This window comes from Notamacropus eugenii, chromosome 3 (genome assembly GCF_028372415.1).
Source record: "Notamacropus eugenii isolate mMacEug1 chromosome 3, mMacEug1.pri_v2, whole genome shotgun sequence".
Taxonomy (NCBI): domain Eukaryota; kingdom Metazoa; phylum Chordata; class Mammalia; order Diprotodontia; family Macropodidae; genus Notamacropus; species Notamacropus eugenii.
This window is the reverse complement of record NC_092874.1, coordinates 435,361,990-435,378,689: the sequence shown is the minus strand read 5'-3', so window position 1 is coordinate 435,378,689 and position 16,700 is coordinate 435,361,990. Positions and strand designations below refer to the sequence as shown.

The 16,700-nt window shown below is 43.5% G+C and overlaps 2 protein-coding genes and 1 long non-coding RNA gene across 3 annotated transcripts in view; 2 read left to right on the top strand and 1 right to left on the bottom strand.

Moving 5' to 3' along the window:
- Positions 1 to 4,591: 4,591 nt before the first annotated feature.
- On the bottom strand, positions 4,592 to 5,182 carry LOC140497498 (uncharacterized). The gene is made up of 2 exons (XR_011964709.1): positions 5,003 to 5,182; positions 4,592 to 4,886 (listed from the first exon to the last, which is right to left on the bottom strand). It is a non-coding gene; the product is annotated as an uncharacterized lncRNA (long non-coding RNA).
- A 2,701-nt stretch (positions 5,183 to 7,883) lies between these two features.
- Positions 7,884 to 14,983, top strand: VHL (von Hippel-Lindau tumor suppressor). Its single transcript, XM_072598512.1, has 3 exons — positions 7,884 to 8,235; positions 10,408 to 10,530; positions 12,747 to 14,983. Exons 1-3 carry the CDS (start codon positions 8,061 to 8,063, stop codon positions 12,923 to 12,925), a joined length of 477 nt encoding a protein of 158 aa, XP_072454613.1. The 5' UTR covers positions 7,884 to 8,060; the 3' UTR covers positions 12,926 to 14,983.
- IRAK2 (interleukin 1 receptor associated kinase 2) overlaps positions 12,869 to 16,700 on the top strand; it is a 58,561-nt gene continuing 54,729 nt past the window's right edge. Inside the window, exon 1 of the mRNA XM_072598509.1 lies at positions 12,869 to 12,982. The gene's annotated coding sequence lies outside the window, so the exon portion shown is untranslated. The remainder of the gene's footprint in view (positions 12,983 to 16,700) is intronic.

Below are 16,700 nucleotides of genomic sequence, written 5' to 3'. Positions count from 1 at the left end.
CCAAAGCCTGGGAAAGGCACTATTTCATTTTATTTATCTTGGAGAATTGAAAGAGGATAGTCAGTTCTTTACTGAGCGAAGGCCATTGTTTCCCCAGGGAAGTCTTCACTTGAGAGAACACCACAAACATTTCCTGTTTTCTGCCTGGGACTCCATTTTCTAAGACACTCAGATTCAGGGGTGGAGTATGCAGTCAGGCCAGTTTTGTTTTTAGTATCTCCAACCATAATTTAGTTGGTAATTTCTGTCCACATTTTATATCATCTATCAGGACCAGCCATCTTATTTCTTTATGTCCTGTGTACCATTCCTTTTCTTGTCCAATCCTTTTGGTGTTGAGAATTGGTGATGAGGAATTGTGGAGTGCTGATGTGAATATTTTCTTGATAGGGGTGAGAGGTTTGGAGCTTTCTTTATATCCTGCCCTTCTAAGAATCTCCAAATGCTTTAGTGAAATAAATGTTTTTCCAAATCTACTCAGATACTTCATGGATCAGGCTAGTTGGTTTTTTTGGGGGGGGTCAAGTCTCAGAGTTGCTGCATATCAGTGAAACCACTTCAGGCCTAGGTCTGTTCACTAAGGTTTATTATACTGTAAGTAACTAGCTCACACTAGCTAATCTTTGATTTGTAAACCAGAATGTTTAGTTGCTTAGACAACCTCAGCAATTATGAATTCCAAACCAAGTTAAACAGGTTTTTTCGTTCTGACATATCCAATAGCTTTTGTAATTGGGTAGGTTGTGCTCCCCAAAGGGCTGTTGTACCCAGTCCATTGTATGCAGATTTTATTTTAAAGCAGTATTCCTTGGGCCTATCCCTTTTGCAGGCTTTCCCAAAATTTCACTTTAATTTATCCCAGTTTTCTAACACTTGTATGCAGGGATACTTTTAAGCTATCAAGCATCTCCCTTGTGGTTCAGGGTCTTAGTTTTTAAAGCTACTACGTACCAGGCACAATGCTAGGTGCTGGGTTAATTGTTTCCTTGCTGTTTGTCACCTCTTTTTTCCCCAAACAGCCCTTCCTGAATCTCTTACTTTGGCCCTCTACAAATCTGACATGCATTAACCCATTCACGTTCATGCATTACTGCTATCTTCTATTTACTCCTATTCCATCTCTTACTACACTCAGAGTTCTTACATTCATTGTCACCCATTTGCATCTGTAGCTAAACATGGAAATCTTTGCCATCATCATTCCTGCTTTGGGGAGCCCCACAATCTGCTTCAATTTCAACCCCCCCCACTTTTCCCTTTTGGTTTTTGTGGAGGAGGCCCTTTAACTCAATCAAGCAGGTGTTTAAAAAACTATGTTTCCACCTTTTGCCCAGGTCCTAAAAAGGTGGTGGGGGGGAGAGATACATAAATGCAAATGGACTCTGGAGCATATCCTAAAATACATCTGAACTCTCCAGGGTGACTGTGAACCATCTGGCCTCTGGGAAGGGATCCTCTGGACCAGGGATGACCTATATCTAGTGCTGGTTTAAGCCAGACTGGATTATGGGAAGGGAAGAGCATTAGACCCAAAAATTTTGAGAGACTCCCTTTTGTTACGCTAATTTGACCCTTAGCTTGCGACTCCCTCTCCCTCCTGTGTGCCTCTACTTCCTAAACTTCTACCATCATTCATATTTCTTACTCTTGCATCATTAGACTGAAAACTCCTTAGGGAAATAGTTTTCATCCCTTATGGCTTGTGCATCTCATGTTTTCCCTGCAGCACATAGCATAATGCTTGGCTCAAAGACTGCGTAATACATATGTACAGGGTTGATTGATCGTTTCCACCAGCCATCAGGGATACAAGTGCATTTATTTTGTGTGCATTTGTCTGTATGTGTGTGTGTGTGTGTGCTAAATAAGGTTTTCCTTTAGCACATGTGCTCAGTAAGTTCTTTCTCATCGTAACATTGGACCTTTTCCTCTCTGTGGTTTGTGGTGAAAAGATGACATCAGTCCCTGTTTACTCAAATACTTCCTGGATAGGACATGAAGAAAAGTTAAAATGGGTTAAGGCAGGTACAGAAGATTGCTATGGAGATTGAGACCTAAAAGTACATCTGACCTAGAGCTATTTCTGCAAATGTTCAGAGGGATTTGGAATCTTTTTTTTCTTTCTGCTTACGTTCCCTGGCTATGTATGTCAGGACATCACCTCATCCCTCCCTCTGGGCAGGAAAAGTAGGCCCAGACTAATAACTTGCCTTTTTGTGTCCTCTGTGCTCAGCACTTCCTCAGCACTTTATAAATGTTAATGAATTGAACAAAATAGGGCTGCAACCTTGAATGGTTTTCAATGTGAAGTGCATTTGAAGTCTTTATTTTCAGTTCTTCATTTCATGTTAAGGTGATAGGGTTTTGAACCTGGGGCTGATGGACTGCAAGGGTTCCATTGATAGATTTCAGGGGATCTACATACTTGGATAGGGAAAAAATTACTTCTTTATTTTCACTGACTTTGGTTCCCTTTTTATTATTATTCTGAGAGAGGGTCCATAATCTTCACCAGATTGTCTAAGGCACAGTTGGAGAACCTATGGTCTCAAGGTTGTATGTGGCCCTCTAGGTCCTCAAGTGTGGCCCTTTGACTCAAAGGGCCACACTTGAAGACCTGGAAGTCCACATGTGACCTTGAGAGTCCCAGGTTCCCCAACCTGGTCTAAGGAGTCCATGACACAAAGAAGCTCAAGAACTCCCAACCTAGATCATCTGAAACATTGAGTCTGGAAGTCACAGTGCCTTCCATCTAAGTTGGAGGGGAGACCTCAATGAAAATCAAGTCAAACAAGAATACTCTCTACAGCAGGGAGAGTCATGGTGTTCTTGACAGTAATAGGGAAGTTGAAATGACTGAGGTGGGGGAGAAGATAGTGAATTCTATTTTGGACATGTTGAATTTGAGATGCCTATCTATGGCTGACCAGTTCAAGATGTCAAGTGTCATCAGTGTCAAGTGACCTCTAGCGTCTAGATGTTATCCCTGTCAAATTACTGATGGATGTGGTACTGGAGCTCCTGAGGAAGACTAGGGCTACATATGTAGATCTGGGAATCATCTGCATAGATATGGATCATTGAACCCTTGAAAGCTGATGATAGCAGGAAATGAGATAGAGGGAAAGATTGATCCTCCTCTGGCTCCAGGGGAATTGAGAGAGCTGAAAAAACTTTGTGGGGTGGGGGGCCTCATTATGCAAAGACTGGAGGCAGCTATGGGGCAGAATTAAAGAGTACAAATGTGTTCATTAGCCACAGTTATGGTTAGTCCAAAAAAGGGGGGGGGGAGGGCGGGGCCGGGATTAACTTCCTTTAGTGAAGAAGAAACCTTAGCTGAAGAAGTTCCAACAAATGGAGAAATACAGCTGAAGGTGGTGGCAAGAGCCATTCTGGTGAGACAGCTTTAGAGGCCTACTTATCTTTCTAGGAGATGGCGCTATGAGACAGTTTTCAGCCAGGTTACAATCCTAGGAAAGCCAACTCCTAGAGTCCTTTCAACCACCAGTGGAATGGGAACCTATGAAAGAATATACCCTTATTGTATAAATAGGATTTCCTATTTTTATTTTACTTTGCTATTCTGTCCTAATTAAAATCTTACCTATTCAATTTATGAAAGAAAAAATAACTATTCTATATTTAGGCATGTGTGCCAGAAATGTTTTTAAAAGTTAATTTAATATTAATATAATATACAAACTTTCTAGCTTAAATGTCTACATAGATAAAATATTTATTATTCTTTTACTGTGTACAAACACCTGGTATAGTCTAAACAAGGTTAGCGTGCAGGCAGTCCTGGACACTAAGCCTCTTTTAACATAGCTGAGATCACATTAGCAGTTTGATTGCCAGTTCATACTACCAAATCATATTTAACTTGCTGAGCACTAAGAGCCCTGGACCTGCCTTCCTCAGACAAATAGCTGTTTGGCTGTGCCTCCTCCATTCTGGATTTGTGAAATTGATTTTCTAAACTAAGTGTAAGACCTTCCTGACTATGTTGATGTGGTTACACCTTCCAGTGGCACAAAATAGAAACCTAGCCATGCTTTCTTATTTTGTGCCTCTCTGGTCTCAAGCTTTTTTAAAGCCTGTTTTTTCAGAGTTATATTTCTAGAAATAATAAGTGAAAACTTGCACAGGACAAAAAGTAAATTGTCCTAGCTTTTTTAAAAAGAGGAAAAAAAAATCAATCGAAATTTTTAAAAAATTAAAAAAAATTCTAGACCCCAAATCCCAAAATGTCTTATAAAAGTGACTAAAAATTGTTACTGTGGTCATTGTTCATCCTTTGTTCCAGAAGAGGACCAGTAACATCACGAGGGTGAAGTCTTGAACTGCTTCACTTTATGCAGATGATTTTCAAATCTACCTGTCCTGCCCCAACCTCTCTGTTGATCTCTAATTTCACATCTCCAGCTGCCTTTCAAACATCTCAACTGCATGTTCAGTAGACCTATCTTAAACTCAACGCTTCCAGAATTGAGCTCACTATCTTTCCTCTTAGATCCTCTCACCTCCTAAATGAGCCTAACTAATAAGTCCCCAACTGTGAGATGCTCACCTTCAACAAGGAACAGTACTTGTGAAATCAGGAAAGCTTTTATTAATCTTTAGGTTCATTCCTCCTGAATGAAAAGGTAGCTCCCAAGTAAGGCTACAGGAAGACTACAATTTGTTCAGACCAACGCAAGCCCTTTTATACTGTTTCAAATTTTGGAATTTCTGCCACACCATCCACAAGCCACGTGACTTCATGTTCTCCTCTCTGATAGGCTTTCCCTCCAACAGTTTGTCAAGCCTTCACAGAGGTTTCTGACCTTTAATCTGACTGTGTTAGGTCCCAACTGATCGCTTAAAGTTGGGAGTTTTTTTTTACCCTGTGGAAACAGAATCCTTTTGTTTCCCAAAGTAAGAGCAACAGCTCCTCATTATAACCCCCCCCCCCCCCCCCCCCCCCCGCCATATCCAATCTGCCAAAGCCTGTTGTTTTCACCTTTGCAGTGTCTCTGACTGACTCTCCTCTCATTCCTTCTCTCCTCCAACACTGCTCCCCATTTGGGTGCAGGCTTTCATCATCTCACACTTGGATTGCAACAGCCTGCTGGTAGGTCTGCCTGTCTTGAGTCTCTCCCCAGTCCAGTCCATCCTCCAATCAGCCACCAAAGTGATTTTCCTAAAGCACAGTTTTTTTCCCCCAAAATGTATTAATTTGTTTTCAATTTTCAACAATCACTTCTGTAAGTTTTAATTTTTCTCCCCCTCCCTCCCCAAGATGGCATGCAATCTTATATGGGTTCTACACATACATTCTTATTAACCACATTTTCACATTAGTCATATTGCATAGAAGAATTAAAATGAATGGGAGAATCAGTGAGAAAAACCAAACCAAACCAAATACAACGAAAGAGAATAAAGCACAGTTCTGACTGTCACTCCTCTAACTCAGTAACCTCCAGTAGCTCTTTATACCTTCCAGGATCAAACACAAAATGTTCCACGTAGCATTCAAAGCCCTGGATAACCTATGCCCCTCTACCTTGCCAGCCTTCTTGTGCCTTACTCTTCAACCTGTACTCTTTGATGCAGCGACACTGACCTAACTTGCACAAACAAGATGCTCCATCTCTCAGCTTCAGGCATTTTCTCTGGCTGTCCCTCATGCCTGAAATGCTCTATTTCATCTGCTCTTCCCTCCCTGGCTTCCTTTAAACTTCAACTAAAATCCCATCTTCTACAGGAAACTGTCCCTAGCCCTTCTTAATTCCAGTGCCTTCCCTCTGTTAATTATTGAAATAGGAGTTTATCTTATAGAAAGCTTGCTTTGGATGTATTGTTTGCATGTTATCGCCCCTACTAGACGAACCTCCTTGTGGGCAGGGACTGTCTTTTGTCTTTTTTTGTTTCCCCAGCATTTAGCACCATGGTAGGAGCTTAATAAATGATTTTTATTAATTGATATTATATGTACATGAAATGATTTGGGGTTGCTGGAAACCCCAGTGATGCAGTTTTGGGGTGCTGCGAATCCCAAAATGTCAGGTACAGGGTGAGTGAGTCTGCCTGGAAAGAATTCAAGCCCTCAAGCTTTCAGTCAAAGTAAAGGTTTATCTTAATGCCAATAGGAACAGGCAGGGTTCCTGGTGAACCTGCAGGCTCATAGGAGTGAGACTGATATTTATATACAAAAAGGGCAGTGAAAAGATCTGGATGAAATTAAGGATGGGTCTAGGGTGGGCCTGGTACAATAGTGAAAGGATTGTCAAGTAAGCTAATGAAATGATCTAGGTGGGCTGGGGTGGGCCAGATACCTTGGATAGAGGCACCAGTGATCTGGGCTACTGAAATGTATGAGAAAATTCAGGGACTGGGTTGCTTTCAAAGACATAGTCTTTTCCTTTTAGGGGTCTAGGTCCCATCACCCTATCACACACATATATGTATACATATACATGTATGTGTGTGTAGGTATATATAGTTTGGTTGTGTTGCTGTTTTGTCCGCTGAGTCATCTAGTTGCACACACACACACATCTCTCTCTCTCTTTGCCTATCTATAACTGGGTTTCACTCAACCTGGGGTTGAGTCTTTTGGCTACAAAGCCAGTCAAAGGAGACCATCCCTCCACACCTGGTAGAGGACACAAAGAACTTCCATGTTGGGCAATCTAGGTATTCCCAGGAAAGGTCCATCACATATAAATCTTTTGGTGGAAGGAATATCCACCCTACACTGATGAAATCACAGGTTCAGAACCAAACAAATCCCAACCAAACCCCAAAAGTGATTTAGGGAATGGAGCCTTATAAGGACAGAAGAATGATTACTCACTTCTGGACTCCTCTTTCTCCTCTTCTCTGTAGTCCCTCTTGACCAGTCAGATAGTGAAATAGGGAAGGGTAGCGTGGATGTGGATTGAGCAAAAGAATGCCAATCCAAAAGACCTAGGTTTGAATCTACCACTTTCTAGCTGTGTGTCCCTGGGCACGTCATGACAAAATACAGTAATTTAGAGCAGGTCCCTTAGAGAGCATCTAGCCCAATCTCATCATTTTACAGATGAAACTGAGGTCCAAGGAAAGGGAGCAACTTGTCCAAGGCCTCATAGGGGCAGAAAGCTGGGGTTCAAACTCAAGTTCTTTGAGTGCCAGTCCAGAAGTGCCCCTTCATCCAAGGGCAGAAGAGGACTTCAGAGGACATCTAGTCCTCATTTCAGGATGAGGAAACAGAGACCCTCACAGGGACCCTCTCCCCACCCTAGCCTTTCTGCTTCCTTTTGGTACATCTTTCTCTATTAGGCTGTAAAAACTCCCTGAGGGTAGAGATTGCCGGTTTTATTTGTATCCCCAGAGTTTAGCACATCTCCTGGCTTGGCGTAGGCACTTAATAAATGTTTATTGATTGATGGCTCCCCCATCAGAATGTGCGTGGCTTCTGGGCAGGGATTCCCCACCCCCTTTTCGTATGCCCAGCTCTTGGCACGTATTGAAGCTTAACAGATGCTAGCTGACCACCTGCGCAGGTGCCAGAGATGACAGCTCATCCTAGAACAGCCAAGCATGGCTTGGACCAACGGAACGGGCTTCATTGGAGCAGTTGTCAGTACTGCTACACGTTAGAGCACGCTGAGCCTGTAGGGAGGGTTATTTGTGCCACTTACTTCTAAGATGGCTTTTTGACTCGAATGGACCCTTGAAGTCTACGAGAATGTGAGCCACCACCAGGACCCAGGAGGAAGGAGAGGGGCTCAAGGACCCTGGGGGACCTCGAGGACCAGCCCTGCAATCCCACGAGGAAACTGTAGCTTCTCTCAGACCTCGCTCCCACTTTGGCCCCGCCCCGCCCGCCCGCCCGGAGGCTCCGCCCCGCCCGCCCGGAGGCTCCGCCCCCACGCGTATACGCAGGCGCCCTCCCGGGCGCAGGCCCCGCCCCCACGCCGTGCACGTCGGGCACGTCGCCATCGCCCACCCGGTAGGAAAGAAGCGGACTCGGGAGCCCGGGGCGCGCCGTGCGTCGCCTTGTGTGTCGCTCCGTGGCGCGGCCCTCGAGGATGCCGTGGGAGCCGCCCCGCCTGCGCTCCGTGAACAGCCGGCGGCCGTCCTCCGTGATCTTCTGTAACCGCACGTGCCGCCAGGTGCTCCCCTTCTGGGTCAACTTCGAGGGCCAGCCGACGCCCTACCAGATGCTGCTGCCCGGCACCGGCCGCAGGATGAACAGCTACCTGGGTGCGGGGCGGGGCCAGAGCGGGGGCGGGGCTCCCATCCCCCACCCCAGGCCGCAGCTCGGCGTTCGTCCTCCCTGGGGGGGGCCCGCCCTCGGGGGGCCGTAGAACTAATGGGGGCCCGCGCGCCTCGAGGTTAACGCCTCTGCTCCCCTCACAGTGCTGTTACCTTGCACTTTTTATAACCACGAAACCGAACCGGTTCCGAGGAATTTCGGAGGGCCGGGTGGGTCTCGTTAGAGGGGGGCGGCTTCGGGGAGGGCGCACGTGCAGGTGCGGCCGGGTGGGGGTGGGGGTGGGGCGGAGGCGTGGGCCGGGGCCGCCTGGGGTCTCCCTCCTTGGGCCGCAGGGAGAGGCCTGAGTCAGCTTCGCCCCGGTGGTGGTGGGGGGCGGAGGGAGAATCCGGGACTCTGGACACTGATTGGGTCGGGACCCGGGTGACTGCTTGGTGATGCCCTTCGCAGACGTGGGGGGGTTGTGGGGAGGGGGTCTGGTGTCGGACTTGTTGGGGTGGACGACCAGGACGTTGACTTGGAAATGGTGGTCCGGGATTGGCGCTCACGAGACGGAGTCCAGAGACCTGCAAGCTGCTGGTCAATCGTTTTCAGTCCCGTCTGACTCTGTGACCCCATTTTGGGGCTTTCTTGGCAACGACGCTTGTAGTGTGGCCATTTCCTTTTCCAGCTCATTTTACCGATGAGGAAACTGAGGCCAGCAGGGGTCACACGGCTAGTAAGTGTCTGAGGCAGGATTTAAACTCAGATCTCCTACCTCCAGGCCCAGCACTCTGTCCGCTTAGTCATGTAGACCTGTGTAGAGGAGGATAATAGAGTCCATGGAGTCCAGGGCAGGGACCTGGAATAAATCCATGGAATAGAGGGATCTAGGTGACCATCCAGCCGAGGAGAGGAATAAGCCCCCGAACGGAACAGGGTCACAAAACCCAGAGAAGCAGAGGATCTAGGAGGAGGAGGTGGGCAGTGTCAGAGGCTGTTGAGAGGTCAAGAAGGATGAGAGCTCACAGGATATTGCGTTTGGCAGTTATGTTACTGATAAATTTGGAGGGAGCAGTTTTAGTTGTTGGAGGACAGCAGGCAGATTGGAAGAGGTTGAGAAATGGAGGTTAGGCAGCTTTTTCTAGGAGATTGGTAGAAAAAGGAGAGATAAGTGAAGACTTCTTAGGATGGAGATCTGAGCATGGGCAAGTGGTTGGGACACCTCTGTCTGCTACAAAGGCCGGTGACTAGAACTCAGAGCTACATGCAGGATGTACTTATATCAGGATAAAATAATATTTTTTTGTTTTAGCACTGATTTGTCCCCACCCCCACCCTGTCTCTGTTTTGTTGATTCGTTACATTGATGGCTAGCTTCCTTTGATTTTCCTCTCCATCTGGCTACTTTTTTGACATTTAAATTTGCTGCTTTTTTTTTTAAATAGGTTTGGATCTTTCTAGATTACTTCCTCTTAAACCCCCTTTATTCTTATGCTATATTCCTCAAAGGAATCTACAATTGTCTTTTTTTTTTCCAGTAGGCCTAGTGCTTAGTGTCCTATATTCCTATATAGTGTTCTTTATTAGAATAGTATTAGTTTCTCATTTATAAATTATCAATACAGATAAATTTGTGCAACATGAACATAATGAAGTATTTAATGTTTGCAGAATGCTTTCCATTCACAACAAGCCAGTGAGGTGAGTAGTGCAAAAATGATTTACCCCATTCTACAATGAAGAAATGGCCTCAGAAGTTAAGGGAATTTCTCAGAATACTTTAGAAGTGTTGTAGATTGAGACTAGGGCTCTCTGGAATCCAGGTTAAGAGCGCCTTCTCCTCTCTTTTAGAATGGCCCTGGTGAGGAGACACTTAGAATTGCTTATTTGCTAGGAATTGTTTTCTGGGTGAGGAGAGGTAGATGAGGGAAGCAGCCCCATGAGAGAGGAAGGGCTGACTTTGGTCCTCCTGCCTCTGCTCTTGGCTAGTTGGTGACGTTGGGCCTGGGAGGTAACTCTTCTGAGCAGACCATCTTATGTTTTACGTTAACTTTTCAAAGTATCCCAAGACACTGAGTTTAAGTGACTTGCCCAGGGACACTTACACCAGTAAATTGTTGAGAGGAAGAATAAATTGGTGACTTCATAATTAGGCATAATCAGTGGTTATTTTACTACAGGTCATTTTTGGTTATTCAGAGATGCAAATACAGGCGATGGACTTCTTGTTAACCAGACTGAATTATTTGTGCCGTCTCTCAATGAAAATGGACAGCCCGTTTTTGCCAACATCACACTTCCAGGTGAGATAGAACTTTCCTTTATTTAAAGCTCCATCCCTGCCACCCTCTCCTCTCTCACATAGCTCTTAGCCTTTAGAAAAAACAAACCCCAAAGAGGCCTATCCCTAGAAGGAGCCTCCTTGTAACTTTTCTCCTTCTCTTCACCAGACTCCTGGACAGCATTGTCTCCATGCGGTGCTTCCCATTTTCCCACCTCCCACTGCTGCTTTTCTGTCTTCACATTCTTTTTTGTCTGGGGCTTTGGTTTTGGTTTTTGACATTGTCTCCTTGGGTTGATCTCTGCTGGAACACCATAGTGTGGTGGGAGCCCAGTCTGCTTTAGGTAGATGTGGATGCTTTCCTCTTAATGAGTCTCCAGACTTGAGCTGGTCTGGGGGACTTGCACTTGGACCCCTGACATTGCTTCCTTGTTGCCTGAGGCATTAGACACCCAGTCTGTTAGGACTGGGGCCCCTGAAGTTTATCAGAATTCCTAGGACCCCCCTGTTAATGGTCTTTCTGGCCCAGGGTGGTTGCCATTGTGAATGCGGAGGCAGAAGGGGACAGTGTCTATTTAAATACTTTTATCCTTTTATATCTCTGGTTGTTAAGTAAATTACTTTTTAATTGCACCTATAGTCTGCAGCTGTTTAATTATGTCCCAGTCCATAGCCTGAATCACTGTGCTGGCCTGAGCTTGGTCTGGCTGAGAACAGGAGGCATTCCCAAGACTCAGAGTCATAGGGCTTTTTCTTCCCTTCTATTTTATGTTAACCTTAACACCAAATAAAATGGAAATTTCCATAAACATAATAGAACTGGAAAAGGATGAAATTACAGGTCTCTAATATGTTGCAACTTGTTTTTTTTAAAATTAAGTATATAATTTCATCCTGTAGCTTTCAAAACTGTCTGGTCTGTCTGTGCTTGTTTCTTATAGTTCACAGCATTTTTTTTTTTTTAAGATGCCTCAGTGACCTTCCATTTTCTCATTTCCCACTGTCCCCTAAAAAAGTGATGGGGGCATGGGAAGGAAAAATCTTGATAATTGAACAGAAGGAACGCCAGAAAGAATATGGGGGAAAGTAGGGCAAATTTCAAAGTTATATGTTGAATTTCTGCATTAGGAGTGAGGAAGATAAGTGTTTAATCGGGTCTCAGACACTTACTGGCTGTTGGATGCTGGGCAAATCACTTAATTTCAGCCTTATTTTCCTCAACAGTAAAATGAGGATAATTCCGCCTATATCAAGATATAATTTCTCACTTCAACTCTGAAAATGTGAGCCACTTTCTACACTTTTCAGTATCTAGCTAAGTTAGAACGAAGACTTCATGACCTTACACTGTTTGGGGATAAATTGTGCTGGTTCTGCCCACTTCACTATCTCCATCCTACCTGTTCATACAAGTCTGCCCTGGTTTTACATTTATATGCAATTTAGGTCAGAGTTTAAGATTAGGGAGCTAGGTGGGTAGAGTGCTGGGCCCTGGCACAGAAATGCTTTCTTGCTCTCATCCCAACAGATGGGTTATCTCCTTGTTTCCAGACCTTTGCTCCTAGAGAAAGAGCTAGAAATAATTTTGTGTATGGGAGTCCTTTTCCTCTTCTGTTATATGCTTGATTAGGCCTAATAGTGGTTATTGGTTTTTTTTTTTGCTACATTCCCCATCTCATTAGCTTCTTGGTTAGTTATTTGATTCACCACTTTGTGAGTTTTATCCATTTGTATCTAAAAATAGATTCAAATGAACTGAGACTCTCCAGTGCCATCCTTAGTTATCTTTTACCTTTAAACAGGTGTTTCAGTTTATCTGAGGGGTGGTTTTACCTCACCCTCCTCATAGTCTATCTCTAAATTTTATCTTCAAAGTTTCTTCACACACACCTGTGTGTGCACACAGACATTCTGTTTATCAGCCAGACTGTTAATATATGGTAAAGGGCAGTGCCATATCTGTGAATTACTGATTTGCTCTCCAGAAATTTCATTTACCGGCAGCTTTAAAGGGGCCCATCTTTTTGCAGGCTAGATTTAAACAGCATAGCCCAGGGGTGGCGGAACCTTTGGCCTCATTCTGTGAATTTTGGATTTAGTCAGAGGGCTACCTGGGAGGACCTCGAGGTCCACATGTGACCCTGATGCTGCAGGCTCCCCATCCTGGCATAGCCCAATGCTGTATGAATTGAATTCTCTACAGTGAGTTGTTGTTACTGAAGTTTTGTTCCCCTGCAGTCTATACGCTGAAAGAGAGATGTCTTCAGGTTGTTCGCTGCCTAGTCAAGCCTGAGGACTACAGGAAACTGGACATCGTGAGGTCACTGTATGACGACTTGGAAGACTACCCAGATATCCAGAAGGACCTCAGGAGACTTTCCCTGGAGCACCTTGAGCAGCAAGGGGATGGAGATTAAGATGGGAGCTCCTGAGTCTTGGCTGTGGAAGACATTGAGTGATTTTCGCTAGCCATGGTACTGTGACTTCTGGCAATTTCAGAGTAACTTGTTCTCAAGACGTAAAATGTATTCCAATGGGAATGATTGCTTCAAGAATTAGGATATTAACATTTAAACTCTGTAATTGAGATGATAAACTATCATTGGATTCATTAGGGCTTGTGATGTTTGGGAGTTGGGAACACAAAATGCATTTTAATGAGTGTCCTCTAGAGGAACGCTGTCTACTTTCTGGTAACTTGGTAGTCTGGGTGCTCTGATAGGAGACAAACTTATCCTGAATAGGGGTACCCTAAAACCCTGGACCAGTTGACCTCTGTAGTAGCTTTTGGCTGTGAATATATGATCTACTGTGGTTTACAAGGTTAGGACTATGACTGGGTCAGTTTAGGCTCGTTCTTACTCTGTAAAGCAGTATTGTACATACATAATCCATATGTTTTCCTTTATGGAAAATAAGAATTTGCCCAGATGGGCTGAATTGATCTGAAATACAGGATTTAAAAACATTTATTTTGTATGAAAAAATTAAGAAGAATGTTTATGGGAGATGATGAAATGTCTGACTCCTAGTGATTCAGGATTGCTTATGTACAAGGGTATTTTGTTGGGGAAAAGGATATTACTAAACACTAAAAGTATATTGTATTACTTGTGAGAGAGTAGCATAGGTTTTACTAATGAGTTATTTATTTGAAAGTGTTTGAGAAGCTTTTTGTGGGTGGGACTCATAAAAACAAAGGTGATTATTCGTTTTGTGAGGTAGTCACTTTTTAGAGGGCACTTTTTGTAATTTTCTAAATTTTGTTTTTTCAAAAAGCCAGGGCAATACTATCTGTGACTATCTTAAACTATGTCTTAGTTTCTGCACATGGTGAACAAGGGGGCATTATCAAAATTCGTATATTATTCTAGCCTTAAGCAACAACTGTGAAGGTAAGAACTTCATAATACTGTGAATGTTGTTTGTATATGTCTGACATATAAATTCATTTATGCCATCATATTTCACAAAGCACAATTTTTTTAATCATCTACTGTTATTTTTATGCCTGAGGAAATGCTTTTGTATTTCTATTTTTATCCTACTATGTATTTTAAAGGACTATGTGCGTGTGTGTGTATGTATATAATGTGGTGAATTTACTTCAATTTATCCCTTATAGACTTAACTTCTTTGCTGTGAACTAGATTTAATTTCATAATTTCAAGCCCTCCAAGAGACAACTCGTAAAGGTTGATCTTTTTTCCCTTTATTTTCTTTTTCCCATGGTAATGGGTTACCCAATACTGACCATTGGAATTCTTGTGCTCCAATTTGGTGGAGGTCAGAGGCAGAGGCAGAAGCCAAATGAAATGATGAGCAGTCATTTCACCACACCTTCACGTTCCACTTTCTTTCTTTTCATATTTAGTCCAAGAGCACTTTATTTTCCTTGTTTCCTGACCTTTCTCATTTTGTTTCATGTCTTTCTTTTCCCCCAGTGGCTTATAGTGTAAGCCAGGGGTGGGGAAGGTAATGGTGGGAAGTGTGCAGTGCTGGTGGAAAGGGCAGAGATATGAATGTTAAAAGGGGTTGGAAACTTCAGGGAATCAGTTTATTCTTTGTTTCTGTCTCCAGAGACAATAGGTCATCATGGCATGAGGACACAGAAAAGCTCTAGACAAGTCCCTTAGAACGCTCAGTGCCCTGGACACCAAGGCAGTGGTAGAGAAGGCCATCCTCCAAGTCCCAGGTTCTGCCCTCAGCTGATCATGCCCCTAATTTTCTTAAAGCCTCTCTCTGATATTAGTCCTTTATTCACAGTGAATTTTTTTCTTCTTGTTGAATCAAGCAGTTTGAGTGTTATTTCTGTTACAGGCTGTCTGAGGAGCATTGGCTGCCAGGCATGTGGCTTTTTCTGTTTGTTTCTGTGACTCTTATTATCATTTTTAATGAGATTATACATTTTTTTTGTCTCAGCTGCAGTTTGGCATTAAGCAGTACTGAGCAGAATAAAGAATTGGGTCCATGGACAGGCCTTTGGTTCATTTCGTTGTCATACCCATTATGCACATTGTTTTCCTGTTTTTATTTATTTCCTGCGCTTTGAAATCCTTCATATTCATAATTCCATCTGAAGCAGTACTATTTACATATTGCATTCTTTATCCATTCATGAACATTGTTTAATTCTTTACTATGACAAAAAAGTCACATTTCCTTTGGTCTCTCAGATATGCTTAGCTCATGGATCTTATAATTTATTATACCCATCCCGCCCTTTCCTCACAAATTTCTACAAATATGACATATCACAGGAAAGCTAAGTGTCTAGGAATTAGAAATACTGGAAAATACTGAGGAAGCTAAATAATGGTGTGAATATGAACTTGGAGATGAAGGGAAAGTGAGATGAACTGGTAGGTGTAGTCAGAGAATAATGAAGGTTTGCTTTACACACAGCCTTCACAGCTTCTGTGCCCTATGCAGACGGATGGTTCTTACTCCCCACTACTTTGTGTGGAAAGCAGTACCTTGTGGCCTAAAGGATAAAGCACATAGAAGACCCCCTTTCCAGTGTGGGACTTGGGGGAAGATTAGTATGGCAGAGGTCGTCCATGCTGGAGAAAGTAGTGTTCAGATATGTAATTGAACAGATAACTTTGGCTGTACTATATACAAGCATTGTGGTTGAATACCTGAAATTTTGGGTGATAGTTTTGTTAAAGACAAAACTGAGCCTGGCCTACATTCGCGTAGTCTTTTAGTGGCTTACGCACATTACTCATCTCAGTCTCACAGTAGGCTTGTGTGGGCAGCCAGGTGCCTCAGTAGATAGAACATTGGATCTGGAGTTGGGAAGTTCTGGGCTCCAGGTACTTCCTAGCTGTGTGACCCACAGGGCAGGTTACTTAATCTGTTTCCCTCAAGTTTTCTCAGCTGTAAAATGAGAATAAAATAATAGTACCTGCCCCGAAGGGTTGTCATGAGGATCAAAAGAGATCATATTTGTGAAGCACTTAGCACAGTGCTTACCACATAGTAGGAGCTTTAATAAATGCTAGCTCTTATTACATTAGAGTGAAGGGGGTGGTACAGGTATCCCTGTCATGTAACCCAGAAAGGTAAAACTTTTTAGCTATAGTCTCCTTGGAGGTAGCATCAGTCTTCCTCATTCATACCGGCCAAAGTGGTTCATTTTCTGTTTCTAACTAGAGCATTCAGTCTCCTATGTCTACATTCTTTATTCCAGGCTTTTTTCCATGCTTGCAGGGCAGACCCTTCTTAACCTTTGCCTTGTAGAATCCTTGGCTTCTTTGGAGGCTCAGCTTGTCCTGTACATGAAGTGTGACTTGATCCCTCGAGTTGTTAGTTCTCTCCATCCCAGAAATAATTTTGTTCCATATTTATTTTGAGACTCTATTGTCCCATTCTGTCTCCTCCTTCCCTAATAGAATGTCAGCTCTTGGAGAGCACTGAACATTGATAAAGCTGACTGTATATAGAGAACATGAAGCTGGTGTTTTGGGGGAGATGAGAAGTTTAAATAAGTTGGCTACCCCATGGGCCTTAAAATCTGAAGTCACTTGTATCCATAGCACAGCAGCAATGATACAGTGATAGCAGTTTTTACGAAGGCTCTACAAATATCTCATTTTAGTTTACCCTCACCAGAAACCTGGTATGTAGTAGGTTCTGTTATTGAGGCTGAGGAAGGTTGAAAGAGACCTTCCCAGGGTCCGGAGACAT

What these genes read in the sequence shown, in the direction of transcription:
- VHL (XM_072598512.1), top strand. Translation starts at nt 8,061, where the DNA reads ATGCCGTGGGAGCCGCCCCGCCTGCGCTCCGTGAACAGCCGGCGGCCG. An exon ending in CAGGATGAACAGCTACCTGG is followed by an intron (nt 8,236 to 10,407) that starts GTGCGGGGCGGG and finishes ATTTTACTACAG; the next exon opens with GTCATTTTTGGTTATTCAGA. An exon ending in TGCCAACATCACACTTCCAG is followed by an intron (nt 10,531 to 12,746) that starts GTGAGATAGAAC and finishes GTTCCCCTGCAG; the next exon opens with TCTATACGCTGAAAGAGAGA.